This window comes from Arvicola amphibius, chromosome 10 (genome assembly GCF_903992535.2).
Source record: "Arvicola amphibius chromosome 10, mArvAmp1.2, whole genome shotgun sequence".
Taxonomy (NCBI): domain Eukaryota; kingdom Metazoa; phylum Chordata; class Mammalia; order Rodentia; family Cricetidae; genus Arvicola; species Arvicola amphibius.
In genome coordinates this window covers 79,210,289-79,235,877 of record NC_052056.1, presented here as the reverse complement: position 1 = coordinate 79,235,877, position 25,589 = coordinate 79,210,289, and the positions used below count along the sequence as shown (strand labels likewise).

The window sequence follows — 25,589 nt, the reverse complement described above, 5'->3', positions numbered from 1 at the left end:
TCAAGCTACAAAATCCTTAGATTGCACCACCACCACCACCACAGGGGCCGAATCTTAATAATAAAATAAAATAAAAAAGAATCTTTTTTACTTTTTTATGTGTTTGAATGTTTGTTCTGCATGCATGTCTGTGTACCATCATGCATGCAGTACCCATGGAAGCCAGAAGATGGCGTCAGATTCCCTTAGACTGGAGTTACAAATAACTATGAACTGTCAAGTGGGTGCTGGGAATTGAACCCTGGTCCTCTGAAAGAGCAGCCAGTGCTCTTAACCACCAAGTCATGTCTCCAGAAACTTGCTGCTTATCAATAGTCTTATCTTGAAAAGCTCAAATATCACGTAATGTACTTGTTTCTTCCTTTCTCTTCATGATTTTATGATAGTTCCAGGCTGCTTTCTGGAACATACTTAATTTCACATCTCTTTGTTTTGTTTTTAAATTTTAAACAAGATTTATTTATTTTACTTTACTTGATAGCATGGTTTGACTGCATACATCTACATCATGTGTATGTCCAGTACCCTCAGAGGTCAGAAGAAGGTATTGGATCTCCTGAGACTGGGGTTGCAGATGATTGTGAGCTGTGGGTGCTGGCAATTGACACGAATTCTCTGCAAGAGCAACAAGAGCTCTAAAGTGCTGAGCCACTTCTCCCTCCCCTGGTTATTATTGTTGTTGTTTAAATAATAATTAAAAATTTACGGGCTGGAGAGATGGCTCAGAGGTTAAGAGCACTGACTGCTCTTCCAGAGGTCCTGAGTTCAATTCCCAGCAACCACATGGTGGCTCACAACCATCTGTAATGAGATCTGGTGCCCTCTTCTGGCCTGCAAGTATACATGCAAGCAGAACATTGTATATGTAAAAAATAAATAAATCTTTAAAAAAAATTTACATCAAAAAGCCAGGCAGTGGTGGCACATACCTTTAAATCCCAGCACTTGGAGTCAAATCTTTTTGAGTTCGAGCCCAGCCTGGTTAACAGAGTGAGTTCCAGGATAGCCAGGGCTACACAGAGAAACCCTGTCTTGAAAATCTAAAACCAGCCAGGTGATGGTAGCACACACCTTTAATCCCAGCAGTCAGGAGGCAGAGGCAGGCAGATCTATGTGAGTTCGAGGCCACGCTGTTCTACAGAGCTAGCTCCAGGACAGCTAGGGCTGTTACACAGAGAAACCCCGTCTCGAAAAAAGCAATCAAACAAAAAGAGAAAAGCCAAAACAAAAACAAAAAAAGACAAACAAACAAAAAATTTACATCAGAGATCTGTCTGCGTGTGAGGGGAGGTGTACATTCCCATGACTGCCAGCTCACTGGGGATTCTAGTGTAAGGCACTGAGGATGCAGCTGAGTGATAGAGTTTGCTAGCATATCCAAGTCCAGGATTCCCTCACTAGCACAAGAAAGTAACAGTAAGGGCTGGAGAGATGGCTCAGAGGTTAGGAGCACTGGCCGCTCTTCCAGAGGTCCTGAGTTCAATTCCCAGCAACCACATGGTGGCTCACAACCATCTGTAATGAGGTCTGGTGCCCTCTTCTACCCTGCAGGCATACATGCAGAGTATTGTATACATAAAAAATATTAAAAAAATAAATAAAAGTGTAATTTATAAATAAGAAATACAGGTTAATAGATAATCATCTATAATAGTTGAGCTTGTAGTCATGTTAGGTTTTCTATATGGACAGAGATATATTTCAGATGGATAGGTATTCCTCAAACCTTTCAAAGACTAACAGAATATGGCATTTAAAATGTTTTAAGAACTTAAGACTTTTCATGACAATGAGACTCATCTGTTCCTGGCAGCACTAATCTACTTCATGAGGATGATGGGCATCAAAGAGGCTCCTTTTGGAGTTTGTTAGGCAAGAAACTGCTTTTTTCTGAATTGCTTGATGGCACACTGTATGAAATGGACATGCAGGACCTACAGAAAAGTGACTGCTGAGCTTGCCTAAAGATGAAACATTACTTCGGGTTCCTGCTTCATGAAGAAGTATGCTGGATACTATGAGCCTATAGGCTGAAGATGGATACCCCAATGTTACAGAAGTACTTTGTGTGATTGTTCAGGCAGCAAAATGTCACTGTCAATTCTAAAGCTTTGGAAGTTGCTTACGATGTACTTCCTGTTAACAGGTAATTTTATACTTCTGGGGTCTTTGATGGAGTTGAAGAATAGTTATAGTTTTCCTTGTTTATGATAAAAGATAAAGTAGATATCAATATTGTAACTGTAATTCTTGCTTGATATCTGTTTTGTTAAATGTAATTTTACTACGTTAAAGTTAAAACCTTCCTTTTGATTTAGACAGAAAAGGAAGATGATGTGGGATTCTCCTCTGTATACTATGAATATGTTTTATTACCATTGGTTATTAAAGAATCTTTTTTGGCCAATGGCTTAGTAAAGTAAAACCAGGTGGCAAATCTGAACAGAAATATAGAAAGTAGGTGGAGTCAGGGAGACACCACGTAGCTGCCAAAAGAGAAAGACACTAGCTGCCAGCCAGAACCTTACCAGTAGGCCACAATCTTGTGGTAATTCATAGATTAATAGAAATGGTTTAACTTAACATGTAAGAGTTAGTTAGAAATATGTATAAGCTATTGGCTAAATAGTGTTGTAATTAATATAGTTTCTGTGTTTTTATTTGGGTCTGGGCAGATGGAAAACGAACGAGCAGCCTCCGCCTATACCAGTTCTTTCATGTTCAGTTCATATCTGGGCTGCAGTCAAGAATGACCATCTGATGCTAGAGAGATGACTCAGGTTAAGGGGACTGGCTGCTCTTCCAGAGCACCTGGGTTCAATTCCCAGCACCCACATGGCAGCTCACTCCTGCCTGTTAACTTCAGTTTCAGGAGATCCAATACCTTTACACAGATTATATATGCAGGCTAAACACATGAAATAAAAATTAAAAAAAGAATGCTATTTATTATCTACCTTTGTTTCCTGGTTTCCCCAGTCTCTCCTAACCTAAACTCTACACACAGTGATCATTAAAAAAAATATATAACATTGCTAGTCTACCTTTAAATCTGTAGTGCACCTGCCTAGTTCCCAAAATCCCCAGGGTCATCTTCTGACTCAGCTATAGTATCATTTCCCATAGTTCCTTGTGGTTCACAGCCTGTTTAACTTCATCTGTGTCTTACACAAGCTCTGGCTGAGTCTCTGCTAGATTAGAAACATAATTCTTGGGGTAGTTTGAATAAGAATAAAACCCTAGGTGCATATATTTGAATACTTGGTTCCTGTTTGCTGGTATTCCTTGGGAAGGATTTTGAAATGTGGCCTTGTTAGAAAGGTTGTGTCACTAGGGATTGGCTTTGAGGTTTTCAAAAGCTAATACCAGGCCCAGTCAGTGCTCTCTGCCTTGTAGTTATTGACCAGATGTAAGCTCTTAGCTATGGCTTCAGCACCATCCCTGCCTGTCTGCTGCCATGCTCCCTGCCATGATGTTCATGGACTCACCTGAAACCATCAACCCCAATAAAACTCTTCTATAAGCTGCTTTGGTCATGGTGTCTCTTCACAGCAATAGAAAACAAAATTCTCAATTCTCCACCTCCCCATTTATTTAAACATTAAAACTGTTACTGAGGATCTGGTCATTCTGTTTTTCGAGACAGGATTTTTCTGTGTAGCCCTGGCTATCCTGATGTCCTGGATCTCACTCTGTAGACCAGGTGGCCTAAAACTCAAGAGATCTGCCTGCCTCTGCCTCTGCCTCCAGGTTTTAAACTACCTGGTTGTTCATCTCTTCTTAACCTGTTCCTCAAGGTCCCACAATGGCTACTATGTTTAGGAGAAATCAAAAAGCAGTTGCTGACCAGTGACCTGCCCTACCCATCCTCCTGCATACTCATCCTTGATGTCAACCCAAGCTCCCACTGCTTATGGCTCAGGTGGCATCCACAGCCACAGGCATAGTGGTAGGCTCAGCTATGGGACACAGCTGTGGTCCAGCAGGCTCTCTCGTGTCCTGCCATCCATGCCTAGCAGGTGGGGACCCTGCTCCTCTGAGATTAAGCAGTACCTAGATTGTTTAACCTATCATCTATCCCTCTGTGAGAACTTCAGTTAGGCCCTGAAACAGTGTAATACAATCAAGGCCTGGACTCCCTGCCATGAGGAGTATTAGGTTATGACCCTGTTCTTACCCCACATTGACAGCTGGACCATGATGCGATTATACCTGGGACAGGGATTAAGAAGAGGACTTTTCATCCCACAGATTAATAAAAGACATAAATGTTCAATTAAAAAGTTTACTTTAAAACAATTCATCCATGGCTTTATAAAAAAATTATTTTTTTCACTTTCAAAGTTCTACATCATAACAATTTTAGACATTTTAGAAATTTTACATCAACAATATGTTGAGCCTAGCTAAAAGTTCTGTAACTCACCCCATACTACGGTTTTTAAAGCTATATAGAGGACTTTTTAAATAATATATATATATATATATATATATATATATATATATATATATATATATATATCCTGGGTTAGTTTTTTTCTGAATTTGTATCCACCAGAAAGTTGTGAATACCTTATCTGAAAACAAGGCCTAAGCAAAGGGCTACAGTAGATTAGGTTTGCTGCAATCTGGTTATTAGTTTCCTTGCTTACTACATTTGTGTTTCTGTGTGCATGTGCCTGCGTTAGTCTTTGTATATACATGTTTATATGAGTATACACGCATATGCACGTCTATATGTGTATATATTTGCTTATATGTATACATGGGTGTAAATCTGTATGTGCTGCTGAAGTTTGAACACACTGGAAGCTTGCTGTTTTGCCTAGGCTGGCTGGCCAATGAGCCCCTTGTCCCTGACCTCTAATCCTGAAGCTGCAGGCACCTGAAGCCATATATAGTTTATATAGGTGCTGAGGATTTGAACTCGTGTGTGCAGGGCAAGTGTTCTCAAAGCTGAAGCAACAGCTTACACATTTGTTTTCTTCCTTTTTGAGCACCTGATGGAACCCTTATGCTTCAGAGATTTGTGCATGTTCCTGAGAGGTCAATATCCAGTAAAAATAAAGCCTTTTTATGCTCACACAGCACATCTATCAAGACAAATGAAACTTTTAAAGAGGGTAACAAATGTCAGGTACAATGGGTCTTACATTGACTTAAAACAGTTTTCTTGCTCCTGGGAAGTGGAATTTAAGTTTGATCAATATAGACCTGGCCTAACTTTTTTTAAAATGATTTATTTATTTAGTATGCATAGTGTTCTGCCTGCATGTGTGCCTATACGCCAGAAGAGGGCACTAGATCTCATTTTAGGTGGTTGTGAGCCAGCATGTGGTTGCTGGGAATTGAACTCAAAAGAAAGCCAAAACAACTCAACAGTTAATAGCATGGGCTACTCTTCCAAAGGCCTCAGGTTTGTTCCCAACAATAACTTAAATTCCAGGGATATGTTTCTATCCTCCACGGGCACCAGGAGCACACATGAAACAGACATACACACTTTAAAAAAAAAAAAAGACCAAAAAAGGCAAGCCAATATACAATATATAGTAGGATCAGTTGGTTAAAGCACTTGATTTATATTCATATTCAGTGTCCTCTGACCTCTACAACCATATCCTGGCACACAGGTGCCCACAAGAATTCAATAATTACCTTTCAATTTTAAAAAAAGTTGCCAGGCAGTGGTGGTCAGACTTTTAATCCCAGCATTCGGACGCAGAGGAAGGCAAATCTGAGTTCCAGGACAACCAAAGCTGTTTAACAGAGAAGCCCTAACTCAAAAAAACAAAAAGAAAAAACAGACACTCTGGTGCTTATTGGGCACAAAAACAGGTATGTCACCTAGTATAATATAGGTCCCAACTAGTTACAATCCCATTAACCCAGCAAAATAACAAGACCTCACTAATACAAAACTATTCACAAGACAATTTGTTATAACTTAGATGCTCCAGTTAAGGACACTTGTTACTCTGGTCACAACCATCCAATTCTTTGTCCGGGAAATCCAATGGCCTCTTTTGACCTCTGTGCACCAGGTATACACGTGGTACATGCATCCACACACTTAAAAAGTTGTGTTAAAAAGATGGCTCTTGCAGTGGGCTGGGGTCATGTTGCCAGCTGAGTTGATGATTTACACCATTCATAACAGATTAGGCTGTCTTCTGACCTTATGATACCAGGAACACATATACACATGCATTTACTACCATGCCTAGCTCTTTATAAACTGGATGGCATAAGACCACTTTGCACTATCATACAAATCACACGTCTTCAAAGAGCTGGGGTGGGATGAATGTAGCCTGCCTGTATACTGAGACTCAAATCCACAACTGCAATGATTGGAAGATGAGCAGAAATTTTAATATTATATACACAATATCCTGTCTACATGTATGCCTGCATGCCAGAAGAGGGCACCAGACCCCATTACAGATGGTTGTGAGCCACCATATGGTTGCTGGGAATTGAACTCAAGACCTTTGGAAGAGCAGGCAGTGCTCTTAACCACTGAGCCATCTCTCCAGCCCCCAGAAATGGTTTTTAACTGAAAGGAGAACCAAACCCTTTTTCTCTTCCACATAATTAAGCTTTGATTTGTTCACAGCAGGACAATTCTACTTTTTGTGTTTGACACTTTCTGCCTAGCCCTATCTTAGATGTACCTGTCTCTCTGGAATTAATGCCATGTGCCACCACAGCCCGTCTCACTCCATTTTTTAAAAAATATGTACACAATATTCTGTGTGCATGTCTGCATGCAAGAGGGCACCAGATCCCATTACAAATGGTTGCGAGCCACCATGTGATTGCTGGCAATTGAACTCAGGACCTTTGGAAGAGCAGGCAATGCTCTTAACCTCTGAGCCATCTCTCCAGCCCCTCACCCCACTATTCATCTGTTCAGCATGCAAGAAACTGAGAGCAGGGCAGTAGTAGTGGACACCTGTTAATTCCAGCACTCACAAGTGAGCTCGAGGTCAGTTGGGTCTATAACTGAGTATAACCCTAATTTATTTCCCCCCAAATGAGCCAAATCTGAGGCCCACAGCACAACTCTCCTGCAATCCTACTTGGTAGGAAGCAAAAATATACCTACAGTTAAAGCTAGCTAGCACTGGCCGTGTGTGTACCCCAAATCCAACAACAGATGGGGAGAGGGGCAGAGACAGCAGGATCCTGAAACTCTTTGGTTGACCATCCTAGCATGTGGATTTCAGAACAAGCAGAAAGGGCCAGAGGAAGACACTGGAACACCTACAAAGCACTCATCCAACATTCCAACACAAAAAGAGACACGAAGAGACACATGAAGCTGTTTAATTAGGTTGTCAGCAATTTAGAAAACCAGTTTGTGAGGATACATCCCGTTTGTCAGACAGAACTGAGAACGCAGGTAGCCCTGCAGCTGAGGAACAGCTTTGATCTTTGGCAGAATCTGTGAGTCCACCGTTTTCTGATCAGCCTTGCGCTGCTCTGTAATCTCATATTTCTAAACAGAGAAAAGAAAACATTTAAAACCATCACTCCCCTAGAAAAAGACCTACTTGACAAGAACTGATAAAGCAAATCATACCCTCCCCCAAGGGCTATTTACTCTTTTTTTTTTTTTTTTGGTTTGTCGAGACAGGGTTTCTCTGTGGCTTTGGAGCCTGTCCTGGAACTAGCTCTTGTAGACCAGGCTGGTCTCGAACTCACAGAGATCCGCCTGCCTCTGCCTCCCGAGTGCTGGGATTAAAGGCGTGCGCCACCACCGCCCAGCGCTATTTACTCTTAAGAGTAGACTAACGACAACTGAGGTCACACTGACCATCTAGAGCAATCTCAAGTCAGAATGTTACTTCCTCACCTCCTTTTCTGTGTCAAAAATCTCACCCTCCTGGTGCCTGGGCTTACGCAGTTGCTTTTTCTTGAAGTAAGCATCAGTCAGGTGTTTGGGGATTTTAACTGTGCTGATATCAACCTTTGTAGAGGTGGCGATGACAAACTTCTGATGTGTTCTTCTCAGAGGGACTCTGTTGAGGGCAAGAGGTCCTGGGGAAAAATTTTAAATCAAAGTTTGAAAAATAAGAATTAACACTCAGCAATCAAGATTTAGTCTGTGCATGGTGACACATGTCTTTAACTTCAGGAGAGAGAAAGGAAGGCAGATCTCTTGCGTTTAAGGCTAGATTGGTCTACATAGTGAGACCCTGTGTCAAACAAGAAAAAGGTTAACTGGGGTCTGGGAACAGGGATCCAAGAGATGGCTCAATGGTTAGATGTTATGTCCACTCTTGCTAAAGACCCTTAAATTCCCAGCACACACAGAGGGTCCAAAACTTCCTAATTTGAAAAAGTGTTACCTGCTCCAAAATCTGCCCATCCAAGGCCTTTTTCTCACCCTGCCTTTTCAAGGGACCAGGTAAGAAGATAGTCATCTTTTACACAGATTGGCTGAAATCATGGAATACCCTTGTGGGGAACCACTGACTCTCTCCCTTCTGCCTGCCTCTGCCCGAGTGCTCCAACCCCACCCAGCAACCATTCATTTTTTATCTGTCTACAAACTCCTCTTACAAGTGTGCAAGGCTATAAGAATTATGATGGGGAAAAAGTTACCTTGCTATCAAAACTTGCAGCACTTAAAATCCCCCTTCTCCTTATATTATGTAGGTCCAGGAATCAAACTCAAGCTCTTAAGCAAACACATTTATAAGCCACTGTGACAGGCAAAGAATATATTCTTGCTCTAATTAAGCCTGATTGCTATAGAAAAATAGGCAGCGGTGGCGCACGCCTTTAATCCCAGCACTCGGGAGGCAGAGGCAGGCGGATCTCTGTGAGTTCGAGACCAGCCTGGTCTACAAGAGCTAGTTCCAGGATAGGCTTCAAAGCTACAGAGAAACCCTGTCTCGAAAAACCAAAAAAAAAAAAAAAAAAGAAAGAAAAATAAATAGGAGCTGGTGAGACCATAGCAAGACAGGAAGGCCTTGGTTGTCTCTGACCTTCACATGGGCTATGTGTACCTCCTGACACAAAAATATAAGTGTGTGTCTCAATTTCACAGCAGGAAACCTGAAGCCGGGGGAGTGCTGTAAGTTTGTAGCTTGATTCTGGAACAAGCATGTCTCAAGTCAAGAACAGTGATTGGTACCTAGCAATCTCAACTGTCAGAAAGCAGGATTAGGAAAGGCCATCCTGGGTTCTATGACATCCTGCTAAAAGCAAATATACTAAGGATTTTCTTACCTGTTACAAGCAGTAAACCACTGCCCAGTTGCTTCAGGAAAACCACTCTCTGGATATCAAACAGAAAATGACATTTAGCAATTGTATCCTGACTTCTGACCCCCCAACATAAAATTAATGTTACTGTAATTTTGCTACTGTTATAAATTCTAAGTATCTGATAATCAGATGGTCTTAAAGTGATCCCAATGAGGTCAAGACCCACAGGTTGAGAACCACTGGTCTAAAGGCAGGCATGTGAGTACACACACATAACCTGATACTGTAGAAGCAGGAGAATCATGGGTTAAAGCCCGACTGGGTTACAGAAGTCTTGTCAAAGTTTTTAGAAAAAACAAAGAACCCCAAACCACCACCATCAAAAGGCAATTTCTAAATTCTACCCACACACAGTGCAGCTAGTCTCTTAAGCAAGCAAATCACATACATAATTCACAACACCAAAAACAGCATATATAAATATTAATGGTAAAATATTATGATCCAGCCTCTATGGGACACTGCTTACCTTGCCCCTGTGGCGTCCGGTGAGGATGATGAGGACAGTCCCAGGAGTGATGCTGGCACGCAGGCGTCTCACGTGCTGACTGAAGGGCTTTTTGCCATGGCTCAGCAGCTTCCGAGGCACATCTTCGGTAGGATAATACCTGGGCTGAAGAGAGTGCATGTACCACACTTAAAGCTGTTCAGGGACTGGAGAGATGGCTCAGAGGTTAAGAGCACTGCCTGCTCTTCCAGAGGTCCTGAGTTCAATTCCCAGCAACCACATGGTGGCTCACAACCATCTGTACTGAGATCTGGTGCCCTCCTCTGGTGTGCGGGCATACATCGAGGCAGAATGTATACATAATAAATAAATCTTTAAAAAAAAAAAAAAGAAAGCTGTTCAGATACGAACTGAGACAGCCTCTGGGTAAACCCCAGAAACAACCAGGAAAGGAAATTTCCTAATCCTGGGATGATAGCCCCTCTTAAGCCCCCCTTCTGCCCCTCCTAAATCCTGGGATTAAAGGTGTGTCCTGCCACACCTGGCTTACTTTAACCAGAGCCAGTTCTCCAATCCCTCAAACTTTCTTTTTCTTTGGTTTTTTTTTTTTCGAGACAAGGTTTCTCTGTAGCTGCCTGGAACTCAAGAGTTCACCTGCCTCTGCATCCCCTCCCTAGTGCTGGAATTAAAGGCAAAAGATACCACCCCTGGCAAGAAAAGGTTTCCCCAACAGCCTTGGCTGTCCTTAAACTCAGAGATTCCTCTGCCTCCAGGTGGCTGGGATTCAAGGCCTGTGAGGCCACAGCCTGGCTCCAAATTCTAATGTGGCCCAGGTTGAGACCCCTTCTCAAGTACAATTATAATGGGGAGGGAGAGACACAGTGTGTTGTCTCATTAAGGTAAAGTATGTTTGACATACTTTAACTCCTACCTCATCAGACTCCCAGCTGTAGAAGCACAACTTCCACCCATTTACCCAAAAAGGACAAAAAATGGCACAAAGTAGTCACTGGTACAAGTTAGTTAAATTAACTCACACAATCCCCACTTTGCAGTGCTGGCAATGGAAAAGCCAGAACTTTGGGTGTGCTTTACTCACACTGAGCTACACCCCAGCCTAACAACTCATTCCTAAGTACACCAAGCCGCTTTCAACACAACCCAGTACTTAAGAGCCCAGAATCATTTCTCTTCAGGCCATCTGGCCCCGAAAAATCAACATCTCCACATCATTCAAATTTAAACTCACTGCCTACCTCCTCCAGATCTTACCATTTTTCGAAGCTTAACCACCCGGGTACCACCATTCTTGTCACCACCAACAGGCTTTGTGACAGTGGCAAGAACCTTTTCCTTTTTCTTCTTCTTTTCAACCTACAAAGACAAACCCATCAAGGACTGCGGCAGACAGGACAACCGTAGCTAAGGTGTAACGGTGGGGCATTTCCTCCTCTTACCTTGGTTTTCGCAGCTGTGTATTTCCTTTTGTACATGGCCTTTCTGGAATACATAGCAGATCGGGAGTACCTGCCAATTCCTCTAACAAGGACTGGATTTCTGCTGCAATGGGGCTTCCCCTTCTTGAGCTTTTTAGCCTTAGGGTCACCCTTTTTGGCTGCAGCAGCGGCAGGGGCATCACCGCCAGCCTTCTTGGCTGCAGGTTTCTTCTCTTTTGTATCAGGTTTCTCGGCTTTTTCACCCGCCATCTTGTGATGTAAAGAAAAAATAATGAAGGCATTTCGTCAACCGTCTGCAACAAGTCAATATCGAAGTCAACCCTCTGCTGCTTGCAACAGGTCTCCCACGCATAGCTAGGAACATTAAGTTTTCTTTTTTTTACTCAAAACTTAGCAAACTTATTCTCCCAAGTCTACACAGCAAGGAAGCCGCTGCTTTCAAGCCTGTTTTCCCTTCTTACTGTGCGACCCACTTCAGTGCCAGCAGCCTACAGGCAGAGGCCAGGCAATGGTTCGGGGCCGCAAGTTGCTCTAGCACGGGACACTATGACAGGCCCAGGGAAAAGGGCCTGCCATAAATCCAAACCCATGCACCTACTCGTATCTTTAAGACCACTCTCTCTGGGGCCGCCCTCGGCTCCCGGTGCCACTACGTTCACAACTCGACCAAAAGGCAACAAGCGGCACTCTCGGACTTCCGGAGGTGCCGGGGAAGCCGACGTGGCCGAGGCGAGCTCTGCGGAGAGTTCTGGAACCCCGACACCGGCTTAGAGGGCGCACGCCACCGTACAGGTCCTCTAAGACTCTCCAGGCTACGGCAGCTGGCAAGGCCCGGCGGCCGTCTCGGGCGCTACGCTCGCTCTTCGGCCTCCTCCAACCCACGCCAACAGAAATGACGCTCCAGAGAGACCTGGTGAGTGACCTCGACCATAGCGGGCCCTGGGCGGTGGCCCTCGGATGTCCCCTGACTTCGGATGGACCAGGATAGGGGTCCTGAGAGTGGCTCTCGCAGAAACGCCCGCCATTCCTACCTTGCAAGATGGGAAAGAGAACTAAGGTCCCGGCTTCCGGTCTATAAGCAATGACGGGAGGAGTCCAAGATCACTTCCTTCCTGTGTGGGACATCATGGGAAATGTAGTTTTTTCGTATACCATAGCCGATGCAACGTGTTTTGACTAGGGAATCATTTTCCTTAAGCGGCAAGGGTGGATGAGAGGCTCAGCGAGTAAATACGCTTTCTACCAAATTATGATCAGAGTTTGATCCTCTATCCTGTAAAGTAGAGGACGGACTTTACAGAGATGTCCTCTGACCTACATGAACGCACACATACTAAACGATAAAAAAATAAAATTTCAAAGTAATAAGTTTTTGTTCATATTTAAAGTTAACCTAAACTAATATTCTTTGAAAAATAAACAATAGAGTATATGTGACGGTTTCTTTTTTATTATTATATTTTTATTTATTTTATGTGCATGTTTATTTTTTTTTTAAGGTTTATTTATTATGTATACAGCATTCTGCCTCCATGTATGCTTACACGCCAGAAGAGGGCGCCAGACCTCATTACAGATGGTTGTGACCTCTGGAAGAACAGCCAGTGCTCTTAACCACTGAGCAATCTCTCCAGCCCTTATGTGCATCTTTATGTGAGTATGTTTGTAAGTAAGTATGTGGAGTGGGTGCATACCAACATCACATAGGTGAAGGTCAGAGGACACCTTGGGGGAGTCAGTGCTCTCCTTCCAATACATGAGTCCTAGGGACCCGACTCAGGTCATCACATCGGCCCCACACATAACAATTCTCTCCCACTTCACAGTGCTTAGATCAACAAGTACACAGTGTGGTACTTCCTGACTTCTATTTGTCTGTTGCCTATTGCTAGAAGTAGGAACTTTTCACTTGGATAGTTATGTGTTTGTGTGCACAAGTGTGTTTATGTGTGTGCATGTGGAGGTCAGAGGCCCACTTACAGGAATCAGTTCTGTAATTCCACCCTGTGGGTCTCAGGGATGGAACTCAGAGCTTTGTGACAAGCACTTTTACCCACTGAGTCATGTCCTTTGCCCTTCACTGTGATTTCTTCTGCTCCAAATGATCTGCTTCCTGACTGAGTCTCCAGGACTCTCTTAGGCTTTCTCTGGTTCTGGCTAACTGAGGTGGACATGATAGTGATGAGATGCTCCTCAAGACCAAGAGGACTGCAAAGGAGAGCTGTGAAGGATAGATACCTTAGAACAGGAGCCAACCTGATACTCTCTTTCTCCCCTCACCACGTTTTGTTTTATTCAAGACAGCGTCTGTGTAAACCAGGTGGGCTCTAATGCACAGAGATCTGCCTGCCTCTGCCTGTCAAGTACTGGGATCAAAGGCATGCAGTACCATGCCCGGCTCCAATCTAATTATCAACGATTGTATTTTATGGCAATTGAGGGTCATTTGCTGTCCAGGTACAGTATCAAGGAGAAGCTTTGACACTTCTCTCTCTTTTGAGAATGGGGATGTTAGCATCTTTTTAAAAATTCCATTATTTTGCTAGTTAGTTAGTTAGTGTGTGCATGTGTGTGCATGTATGTGATTATGCACTTGTATGCAGGTGCATGTGAGGTGTGCAGGGAACCATGCATGAATGTTTGGAGGGCAGAAGAGTGAGTGCCCAGCCCTAGCACTCTCTGCCTTGTTTTCTTGAGGTAGAATCTTTTTTTTTTTTTATCTTGAAGCTCATTATTTTTTGGAGGGAGTTGGTTAGGAGGCCAGGAAGCTCCAGGGATCCTCGTGTGGTATATGACTGCTGAGAATCAAAACTCCAGGGCCTCATGCTTGCTCTTGACCACTAAAACCTCTTCTCAGCCACTCAGCATCTGTATTTGTTCATTTTCTGGAGGGAAGTACTTCTCAGCAGCTGTTGCTACAGAAAATGTCATGGCGGAGTACGGAGTTGCTCACTTGAGCTCCTTCGAAGCTTGGGACAAGAGGCTCAGTAAGTGACCCATGCTAGAACAGTTGTCTAGTATCTCAGGGTCTGTAGTTCCTTTCCCCCTCACACAGAAAAGGACGGAAGGATGGAAGGCAGGGAGGGAGGGAGGGAGGGAGGGAGGGAGGGAGGGAGGGAGGGAGGGAGGGAAGGAGGGAAGGAGGGAGGGAAGAAGGAAAAGTCTGATAATGTCAGAGTCTCTCTCTTATCTTGCTAAGTACCAAACCCGTTAAATGATCTGATACTGAAGTAAAAGCATAACTGTGCTCCCTCTTGTGTTTGGCTGTAGTATTGCGAAACATACAACTACAAGGTTAAAAATTATTAAATTCCTTTCTAACTTTTTGAGACAGGATCTTACTGTGTAGCCCTGGCTGCCTCAGATTCCTCTATAGGAACCAGACTGGCCTCAAACTCCCAAATACACTCATGCCTCTGTCTCCTAAATGTTGGAATTCAACATGTGAAGCACCACAAGCAGTAGGTGTTTTTTTGTTTTATTTTTTAAAATTTTCTATTTTGCAGGCAGCGGTGGCGCATGCCTTTAATCCCAGCACTTGGGAGGCAGTAGCAGGCGGATCTCTGTGAGTTCGAGGCCAGCATGGTCTACAGGAGCTAGTTCCAGTACAGGCTCCAATGCTACAGAAAAAAACCTGTCTAGAAAAACAAACAAACAAACAAACAGTTTATTTTAATGTGACCATTTCAAATAATAGTAATAGTAACAATAATAAATAAAATAGAAAAAAATCTTAATAGGTTATACATTTTAGGTGTAGGTGAGAATGTTTGTTTATTATATGTTATACATTTTCGGAGTAGGTGGAGATTGTGTGTTTATATAGGTAAAGAGAAAACTATGGCAGAGTACACAACAAACCATTAACACTGGTGGACACCTGAGCCTAGGGTTGGGAGGCTACTTGGGAGGATTAGGTAGGAGACTCAGAGAGAGGTTCAAGACCAGCCGGGCTACAGAGTGAGTCCAAGACCAATCTGGGCAACTTAGTGAGACCTGGTCTCAAAAAACATAAAAGGAAGATGGAAAGTGGTGGCACACACCTCCGATCCCAGCAGTAGGGAGGCAGAAACAGTTGGATCTCTATGAGTCAGAGGCCAGCCCAGTCTACAAAATGAGTTTCAGGATAGTCAGGGTTGCACAGAGAAACCTTGTCTCAGAAAAAAAAAGGAAGGAAGGAATAAAGGAAGAAAGAAAGAAAGAAAGAGAGAGAGAGAGAGAGAGAGAGAGAGAGAGAGACTGGAGAGATGGCTCAGTGGTTAAAAGCACTGGCTGTTCTTCCCAAGGACCCAGGTTCAATTGCCAGCACCCACATGACAGCTCAGAACTGTCTGTGATTTCCTGCTTCCTGTTGAAAAACACTCATGCACATAAAATAAAATAAAATAAAATAAAATAAAATGCCACAGAGATGCCTATCAAAATCCCAGCAAAATTCTTCAAAGACCTCGAAAGAACAACTTCATTTAGAAAAACAAAAAACCCAGGATAGCCAAAACAATCCTATACAATAAAAGAACTGAAGGCATCACTGACTTCAAACTCTACTACAGAGTTACAGTACTGAAAACAGCCTGGTATTGAGATAAGGACAGACAGGAGGACCGATGGAACCGAATAGAAGACCTGGATATCAATCCACACATCTTCGAACACCTGATCTTTGACAAGGAAGCAAAAAATATCAAATGGAAAAAATAAAGCATATTTAACAAGTGATTCTGGCATAACTGGATATCAACATGAAAATAGACCCATATCTGTTACAGTGAACAAAATTCAAGTCCAAATGGATCAAAGCCAGCCACCTTATAGTAGAGAAAGTAGGAAGTACACTTGAACGCATTGGCACAGGGAACCACTTTCTAAATATAACCCCAGCAGCACAGACACTGAGAGAAACAATTAATAAATGGGACCTCCTGAAACTGAAAAGCTTCTGTAAGGCAAAGGACACGGTCAACAAGACAAAACAACAGCCTAGAAAATGGGAAAAGATCTTCACTAACCCCACATCAGACAGAGGTCTGATCTCCAAAATATACAAAGAACTCAAGAAATGGAACACCAAAAGATCACATAATCCAATTAAAAAAATGGAGTACAGACCTAAACAGAGAACTCTCAACAGAGGAATCTAAAATGGCTGAAAGACACTTAAGGAAATGTTCAACATCCTTAATCATCAGAGAAATGCAAGTCAAAGCAACTCTGAGATTCCATCTTACACCTGTAAGAATGGTCAAGATCAAAAACACTGATGACAATTTATGCTGGAGAGGTTGTGGGGAAAAGGGAACACTTCTGCATTGCTGGTGGGAATGCAAGCTGGTACAACCCCTTTGGACGTCAGTGTGGTGATTTCTCAGAAAATTAGGAAACTACCTTCCTCAAGACCAAGTAATACCACTTTTGGGTATATATCCAAGGGATGCCCAATCGTGCCACAAGGACATGTGCTCAACTATGTTCATAGCAGCTTTGTTTGTCATAGTCAGAACCTGGAAACAACCTAAATGCCCCTCGATTGAAGACTGGATAAGAAAAATGTGATACATTTACACAATGGAGTACTACACAGCAGAAAAAAAATAACGACAGCTTGAATTTTGCAAGAAAATGGATGGAGCTAGAAAACATTATTTTTTTCTATGGCTGGAGAGATGGTTCAGAGGTCCTGAGTTCAATTTAGCAACCACGTGGTGGCTCACAACCATCTATAATGAGATCTGGTGCCCTCTTCTGGTCTGGTGGCATACAAGCAGACAGAACACTGTATACACAATAAATAAATAAATCTTTGGAAAAAAAACATTATTTTGAGTGAAGTAATCCAGACACAGGAAGACAATTATCATATGTACTCACTCATAGGTGGTTTTTAAACATGAAGTAAAGAAAGCCAGTCTAGAAACCACAATCCCAGAGAATTTAGACAACAATGCGGACAGTAAGAGAGACTTACATAGATCTAATCTACATGGGAAGTAGAAAGTATAAAAAGACAAGATCTCCTGAGTAAATTGGGAGCGTGGGGACCTTGGGGAGGATTGAAGAGGGGAGGGGAGAGGCGGGGAGGGGAGCAGAGAAAAATGTAGAGCTCAATAAATAGCAATAAAATTTTTTTTAAAAAAAGATGTGGCCCAGATTGAAGGCATGTCTTTGCATTTCTTTCTTTTTTTTTTAATTTTTTGAGACAGGGTTTCTCTGTAGTTTTTGGTGCTTGCCCTGAAACTAGCTCTATAGAGCCATCTCAGAGCCATCTCCCAGACCCTGGTTTTCTTTGTTTTTTGAGACAGGATTTTGTTATGTAACCTCAGCTAGACTGGTGCTTGCTAAATAGCCCAGGCTGGGCTCAGACTCTTAGCAATCTTCCTGCCTCAGCTCCCAAATATTGGGATCTCGGGTAGGTAGGTGTTGCATATCTGTCTTAAAAGAATTTGGCTTAATGCCAGGAAGATCTGTTGCTTTCTGAGTTAAGTAAGAATCCAGGTAAGATTCTCTCATTAAGCAACTGAAGCTGACCCGGAAGTTTATGTGACATCCACTTTGGCCTCAAGGGCTGGGATTTGAAGCGTGTATCGTCATTCCCAGTGAATAAAGTATCTTTATTTATTTAATCTTATGGAACCTAAGTATATGTTTGATGATGTTTGAGGGTATGTATGCATGTTCCTGTTTGTTCATGTGGGGGTTGCAGACACATGTGTGCTGTTGTGTGTGTGTGATGTGTAGGTTAGAGGTCAGAGATCCTCCCTTGCCACCTAGATTGAGACAGGGCATCTTTGCCATTGCATATTCCAGGCTGGCTGATGCAAGGATTTTTGGAGATTCTCTTGTCTCTGTCTCCCATTTGTGACTTGCTGGGGTTACAGACCCTGTGCTGCTATGTCCAGATTGTTCCGGGTCCTAGGGATCCAAACCTGACACTGTCAGGTTTGCTGGAAAGTATATTTACCCATTGCACCACCTCCCCTGAATCGCTTTTATTTATTTATTGATTGATTGATTGTTTGTTTGTTTGAGGCAGGGTTTCTCTGTGTATCTCTGGCTGTCCTGGAATTTGCCTGCCTCTGCCTCCTGAGTGCTGGAATTAAGGCGTGTTCTGCCACACCCCCGCTAAGCCTATTTACCAAATTTTTTATTTTTTTTATTTTATTTTTTTCCCACAAGACGCGGCGTGGATGATACACATGCGCGCGCCAGGTCGGCACAAGCAGCACACGACACACACAACACACGGGATTCGAACTCGCGGACACGCGCACGCACCCGCACGCGCCCTACACGCTGAGCCACCACTTACCAAATTTTTTAAAAGATCTTATTTTTTTATTTCTATTTCTGTGTGTATGTGTGTGTATATATATATGTGAATGAGTGTAGGTATGAATGTGTGTGAGAGAGTATATGAGTGTGTGTGCATATGTGTGCATGTTTGTATGATTGTGTGTCAGTTTGTACAGGGCAACAGAGAGGCCAGAGGTGTCAGATCCCCTGGAGCTATACTTACTGGCACTTGTGAGTTGACTGAAGTGGGAACTGGGGATTGAACTTGAAGTTCTATGCAAGAGCAGTGCTTACTTTTAGCCACTGAGCCATCTCTCCAGCAACACTTATGTATTTTTGAGTGAGTCTTACACAGATCAGGCTAGCCTCTAACTTTCTAAGTAGATGGGGTAACCTTGAACTTCTGATTCTCCTGTCTCAATCTTTTGATTTCTAGGATTACAGGAGTGTGCCACCACGTCTGGTATACAGGGTAATGGGATCAAACCCAGGACTTCATAAATGTTGCAAGCACTCTGCTCACTGAGCTGTATCCTCAGCCCCTAGTAAACTATGTTGGGTTTGTGTGTGTGTTTTGTTTGTTTTGTTTTTGTTTTGAGAAAAGTTCTATGTAGCCATGGTTGTCCTGGAACACAATATGAAGCTCGGACTTACCTCAAATTGATAGAGATTCATCTGCTGCTATACCTTTCAAGTTCGAGAATCAAAGGCATGTGCTACCATACCCAGTTTTTTTTTTTGTTTTTTTTTTTTTTTGGTTTTTTTGAGACAGGGTTTCTCTGTGGCTTTGGAGCCTGTCCTGGAACTAGCTCTTGTAGACCAGGCTGGTCTCGAACTCACAGAGATCCGCCTGCCTCTGCCTCCCGAGTGCTGGGATTAAAGGCGTGCGCCACCACCGCCCGGCCCATACCCAGTTTTTAAAAAAATTTAAAGACATGATGGTGCATACCTTTAATCCTAACACTCAGGAGGTGGAGGCAGGCGAATCTCTGTGAGTTTGAGGCCAGCCTGGTCTACAGAGTGAGTTCCAGGACAGGCTCCAAAGCTACAGAGAAACCTGTCTCATATATATATATATATATATATATATATATATATATATATATACATATATACACACACATATATATACACACATACACACACACACACACACACACACACACACACACATATATATATATATATAGCCAAGCTAAAAATTTAAAAATCCTTTTTGACCAGGAGGTGGATCCTTTATTACATTTATTTAGTGTGTGTGTGTGTGTGTGTGTGTGTGTGTGTGTGTGTGGTACTTATGCCAGGGTACATGTGGCAGTCAAAGGACAAATTGCAGGAGTCAGTTCTTTTCCTACAGCCATCTTGCTGATCTCCAATAAAGTATCTTTAAATGAATATATTTGAACTTGTTATCAGCCAGTCACTGTGCTAGACTCTAGGCACATGTAGTGGAAGGAAACAATGACCTCGTCATTTAAGGAGCTTGCGGTCTGAATGGAAGACACAGAAAGTTTAGTCCTAGTGATGCTGAAGTGTGTTAGGGACTGATAGAGTCATGAGCAAGCATAGTCGGACCCACAGGAAGAGGCATTTACTTATTTTGGAAAGTGGTTAAGGGGTTTGCCAGAGTGTTATCCCCACTTAAACTGGAGTTTAATATTGCCTGGCATTTAGTTTCTAATGGGTCAAAGGTTTGAAGACTATTCCAGACCTTGGCTGGTAATGGAACCCAGTTGTTAGAATACTTTCCTGGTATAGGTGTGGTTCCCAGCACTGTATGAATCTTGTGTGGTCTAATTATAGGATTATATGCCTGTAATCCCAGAACTTGAAGGTAGAGGCAGGAGGATTGAAGTTCAAGGTCATTCTCAACTAGTTGTGAGCTCAAGGCCATTTGGGACACCAGTCTCAAACAAAAGGAGGTGGGTGATTGCCTGCACTTGCTGATCTTCCACATCTTCCAGGGTTTGTTTCCCAGCAACCACCTGGTGGCTCACAACCACCTGTAACTCCAGTTCTAGAGGATCCTATACTCCTTTGGAATTTCTGCAGGCACTGCACCCCCCCACACATATACACATAACTCAAAATAAAAGAAACTTGTATTTTTTTTGGGGGGGGTAGGGTTTCTCTAGCTTTGGAGTCTGTTTTGGAACTAGCTCTTGAAGACTTGGCTGGCTTTGAACTCACAGAGATCTGCCTGCTTCTGCCAGCCAAGTGCTGGGATTATAGGATGAGCCACCACTTCCCAACACAAATATGCATTTTTAAAAGAATATTCCACTGAGTTTGGTGGAATATAATCCTAGCAATTTGGAAGGCTGGGACTAGCCTGGTGGGTTGCAGGTTACCCTGTGTGACTGTGGTCCTTGACAAATGGAGGTCCTCCTCTAAAAATAAATGAATTTTTAGTTGGACAGTGGTGCACACCTTTAATCCCAGCACTAAGAAGGCAGAGACAGGCAGATCTCTGTTAGTTCAAGGCCAGCATGATCTACAGATCAATTTACAGACAGCCAGATACACATAAAAAACCAAACCAAAAACCAAAAAACTCAAAAAACCAAAAATAAATATCAATTAAAAATTAAAAATGAAAGGAATATTCCAGACATGCAGAACTAACCTTTGAAAAGCAACTATGCCAGAAACACGAAGAACAATGCCTTTGGCAACTGTTGGGTTCTGTGGCATCAGCTATATTTGGAAGGGTCTGGTGTTAATGGAACGATTACAGCTTAATCTTCAAGGCCTTGGGCCTCCTTCCCAGAACAAAAGAGTGATACAATTCCATTGGAGTTCTAGATAGCTCTGGACAGAGTATGCCTAGGGTGTTTTCCATACTTAAATGCTCCAAGTCTCCTTTGGAAAGGAGCTAATGAGAAATGGTGTTCACCAAGAACTCTATCAGGCACCCTTCTAAGCACTTCACAAACTCACCCTGGAGGGCAGAGAGGGAAACTGAAGTAAGGGAGGTCCTTTGGCTTGCCTGTGACATTCATGTGGGCAGATGCAGGACTCCTGTGACCTTTCCTCTTAGATTCCTGAGAAAGAGCCCGGAAGGAGTCCTAAGCAAGGGCAGCTGTCTTTGCACCACGAAGATAGGAGAGGCTTCTTATCCCAAAGGAAGTTGCCTCCAGTCTGAGGTTAAAGGCAGAAACCTGGGTCCTTGGTTGGGGGGAACCCTCCAGGGACAGGAAGTAGATTGTTTCCCAGCATGTGGGGGTGGGGACTGAAGTCACTCTGTCAGAGAGAAAGAGGTGAGTGGTGGGGAGATAAGGGAGTGGAGAAGCGAGCTGGGATTATTAAACCATGTATTTATTCCAGAAATTTAGAGTATACCCTAAAGGCAGTGAGAAGCCATGGAAGGACTCAGTGTGAAAAGTACTGGGGCTGCACTGTAGATGAGATCACACTCTCCTCAGGGTGCATGGAGACGAGCTCGGGGACCCCAGCACAAGACTGAATCCCAAAGGTGTTTATAACCTTTATGTAAAATGGCACAGGTGTAGAACCTGTACACATCTCTCATATACTTTGATTCTTATTTGAATGATGTATGGTGTCTGATCCAATGAATATAGTTGTCACCCTGTATTGTTTAAGGAATTATAAGAAGAAACTGAAGCCGGGGTTGTAATGTTGGACTCTAGCGTCCAAACACCGAGGAGGAGTCACCCCCAGAGACCACCTCTCACACCACAGCCGATGCAAAAGCATGAGGATTTTATTAATTCTGTCATGACAGGGTCCCTCAGCATTCGGGAAGCCGAGAGACCCTGACTAGCTGGTACAGGCTACTTTTAAAGGAGAAGACCAAAGAAGCAAAGGGGGTTGTGATTGGCTTATTCGAAAGGGCTATTACCAGTAATTGGCTGGAGAGCTCTTGCCAGATCAGATGAGGTAAGAGGTCATTTTGACCCCGTTTCCCAGGGGACTGAATCAAAACACGTATATGGGTAATTGTTCAGGTACTGAGTACGTGCATGTGTAGCTGTTAGGTCCTTGGTTCCCAGGGGAAGAGGGGAAGCACTATGGCACAGAAGCTGAGAGGGTTCAGAATTGTCAGAAATGGCTTCAGAATTGTCTTCAAGTCTTACAGTAACTCAGTGGTAGAGTGCTTGACTAGTGTGTGACAGGCTCTGGGATCCATCCTCAACATCACAGCAGAGGGTCGACTTTATATGTACGAGTATGTGCATGTTGAGTGTAGTGTCTGCGGAGCTAGGAGGGGATGGTGGAGATACTGGAGCCGCTCACTATAGGAATGGGGAACGGCATTCCGGTCCTCTGCAGGAGAGGCAGCAATCGCTCTTGACCGCTGAGCTGCCTCCTTATCCCTGATCGCCTGCACTGGAAGCACATGGTGTACTCCCATTGGCGTGCGGCGTCCTAGGTTTAGAGGAGGAATGGCCTCCCATGAACCGGTGGACCGCCCTACAAGTTTAGAGGAGGAAGCCCCCGAGCAGGGCAAACCGGAAGCAGGAAGTGGAGGTGGCGCGGTGCTGACGTCAATCAAGCGCCAGCGGCAAGGGGCGGGGCGAAGGCGGAGCGAGCCGGGCGGCGGGTCTGCCGCGCAGTGTCCGGGATCCAGGCCTGGCGGGGTAGTGAGCGCGGCTGGCTGGCTCTGCCCCACCGTTGTCGGCTCCCCAGCGGGGCCTCGGTCGGGTCCCTCCATATGACGGCGCCCCGCGGAGCCTGAGCGAGCAGCGGGTCCGTGCGGAGCCAGAGGCGGGAGGAACATGACATCGCGGAGGTGAGCTGCTCGCAGGGGCAGGGCCGCGGCCTGGGTCGCCGCCGCCTCCCGTCTGTACGGCCGTAGGGAGGTACACCCGGTCTCCCGGTCGGTCCAGCGTCCCCGCTGCCCCACTGCCCGGCCCGCGGGTCCCCATTCATTTCCTGCCGCCCCAAGTTCCTGCTCCCGCGGCCCGGGATGCCCGTGGGGATACCCGCGGCTCGGCCGGCCGCCGCATTCCTGACCCATTGCCTCATGAGCGGGGTCTCCTGGGGATTCCGAAATAACCCCGTGCACTCGAGGAGGCGCTTGGACCACCGGGGGGCCTTCACGCGGGACCCATTAGGTGCCCCCTTTTCGCGTCTTCGCCCTCGCCCCTAAGTGCCAGAAGTGGGAAAACGGCTTTTGTCTGCCGCTTATGAGAGTATTCCCTACCCCTGTGATCTTCTCTTTGAAAGGTGGGAGGGAGGGAACCTTATCTGGTCGTGGAATCCTTCTCTCCGGTAACTAGTGTGTTCCCGTTTTTCGGATGTGGAAACTGAGGCTCCCTAGTAACATGCTCGTGACAGGACAGGATTTGAAGCTAAGGTCAGGAGGAGGATTAGTGAGTTAATGGGCCCCTTTGAAACTTAAAGGTAACAAAACTCAATTGCTGACATTGACTTGGCTCTTACTAGAAGCCAGCCTAATACGTTTTGGTACCGCAGTCCTAAGAGGTCAGCGGTGATCTCCCGTTCTAAAGATGAACAAATTGCTGGGCGGTGGTGGCGCACGCCTTTAATACCAGCTCTTGGGAGGCAGAGTCAGTATTATCTTTGTGAGTTCGAGGGCAGCCTGGTCTACAAGAACTTGTTCCAGGACAGCTAGGGCTATTACATAGAGAAACCCTGTCTCAAAAAACAAAAACGACAACAACAAAAAAGATGAACAGATTGAGTTTTTAGAATTAAGTACATTGTCGAATGTCACCCTCGGAAGTGGTGAGGACAGAATCTAGATGTTAATTACTACGTAGCCGTTATTGTTCTGTAACTGTTGCTAATTATTTGGAAGCTATAATTTTGTTGCTAAACACTGGTGTGACCTCTGGTTTTTAAATAAGGATGGAGCTGTTTCTGTGTGTCTCTAGACCATTCTCACTCACGACCCATTGTCTATTTTCCATGAAGCTTCAGTTTTATGGCCACCAACTGAGACATTTGAAAAATGGTTTCAGGCTGTTGGTGTGTACCTGAAAAAGAGACCTTTCAAAATATTAGCTCCTCAGAAATACAGCTGAATGCTATTCCTTCGTGGTTCAAAAACCAAAAACGTCGGAAAAAAAAAAAAAGAAAATTGAAAACTTGAGGGAAATGAGTGACTTGAACAGGTCTCTTGGCGTGTGCTTGCAGATCCGGGTAATAGCTAATTCCATTTCAACAGAACAGTGTATAGAACTCAAATGTTCTAATTCTTCGGGAGCTTTTAAATAAAACAGTTGTCTATTCTTTAATCTGTCAAATAGTCATTGAGTCTTTTGTCCCCCTTGTCTGCTCTTCCAGACTAGTAAGAATCTGCTGCTTTGGGAGACAAAAAGACGGCCCTGGGGGTAGGGAGAGGGGCGAGGAGTAATAGACCCTACATTTTCCAGCTTCATAGTGTAGAAGCAAGGCAGTGTGGGCACAATGTAAGCAGCAAGTGGTCTGGATGACAGTTTGGAATAGAGTTGTCTCTTCTCCTCACTTCTTGCACCTATTATAGAAAAGTGCTTCCTGAAGGTAACGTTCTGGAACCTAACACACACAAAGTGCCCTTGTGTATTATTTTTAAGTTGTGAGGTTGATGGATTGAGAAGGGCCTCTCTCACTGTGTTTTCCAGGTTACCCTCCAACCACATTCCTTTGACCTCAGCGTCCTGGGTGCTGGCATCACAGACTGGATCACTGTGGGAGCTTGTTTTATTTAGTTTTAAAATCAGTTTTATTAGATAAGTTGCTTCTAATTCAGCGTACAATTTGGTAAACCTTGACTTTTGTGCACACTTGGGAGACTGTTACGGCAGTCAAGATAATAAACGTATCTACTGCTGAGATTTCCGCAGCTCACTCTTACCAGTCCTTTGTTTTCCCTGACCACTATTCTGCTGTGACCATTATTAGTTTGCATTTCTTAGGATTTCATATAAATGGAACTAGACAAGCCGGGTGGCGGTGACGCACGCCTTTAAGAGGAGGCAGAGGCAGGCGGATCTCTCTGAGTTCGAGGCCAGCCTGGTCTACAAGAGCTAGTTCCAGGACAGGCTCCAAAGCTACAGAGAAACCCTGTCTCGAAAAACAAAAAAAAAACCAAAACAACAACAACAAAAAAATAAATGGAACTAGACAATATGGACTCTTTT

The 25,589-nt window shown here is 44.0% G+C and overlaps 2 protein-coding genes and 1 non-coding gene across 4 annotated transcripts in view; 1 reads left to right on the top strand and 2 right to left on the bottom strand.

The window, feature by feature from the left end:
- Positions 1-7,317: 7,317 nt before the first annotated feature.
- Positions 7,318-12,290, bottom strand: Rpl6 (ribosomal protein L6). Its single transcript, XM_038345248.2, has 7 exons — positions 12,219-12,290; positions 11,188-11,436; positions 11,003-11,104; positions 9,752-9,895; positions 9,244-9,292; positions 7,862-8,046; positions 7,318-7,504 (listed from the first exon to the last, which is right to left on the bottom strand). Exons 2-7 carry the CDS (start codon positions 11,434-11,436, stop codon positions 7,352-7,354), a joined length of 882 nt encoding a protein of 293 aa, XP_038201176.1. The 5' UTR covers positions 12,219-12,290; the 3' UTR covers positions 7,318-7,351.
- On the bottom strand, positions 11,646-11,779 carry LOC119825824. Its single transcript, XR_005287291.1, has one exon. It is a non-coding gene; the product is annotated as a small nucleolar RNA SNORA42/SNORA80 family (small nucleolar RNA).
- Positions 12,291-23,023: 10,733 nt separating the features above from the next.
- Ptpn11 (protein tyrosine phosphatase non-receptor type 11) overlaps positions 23,024-25,589 on the top strand; it is a 68,759-nt gene continuing 66,193 nt past the window's right edge. For both annotated transcript variants that reach the window (XM_038345283.1, XM_038345282.1), the window contains exon 1: positions 23,024-23,233. In XM_038345283.1, coding sequence (XP_038201211.1) covers positions 23,220-23,233 — 14 coding nt within the window. In that variant the 5' untranslated portion in view covers positions 23,024-23,219. The remainder of the gene's footprint in view (positions 23,234-25,589) is intronic.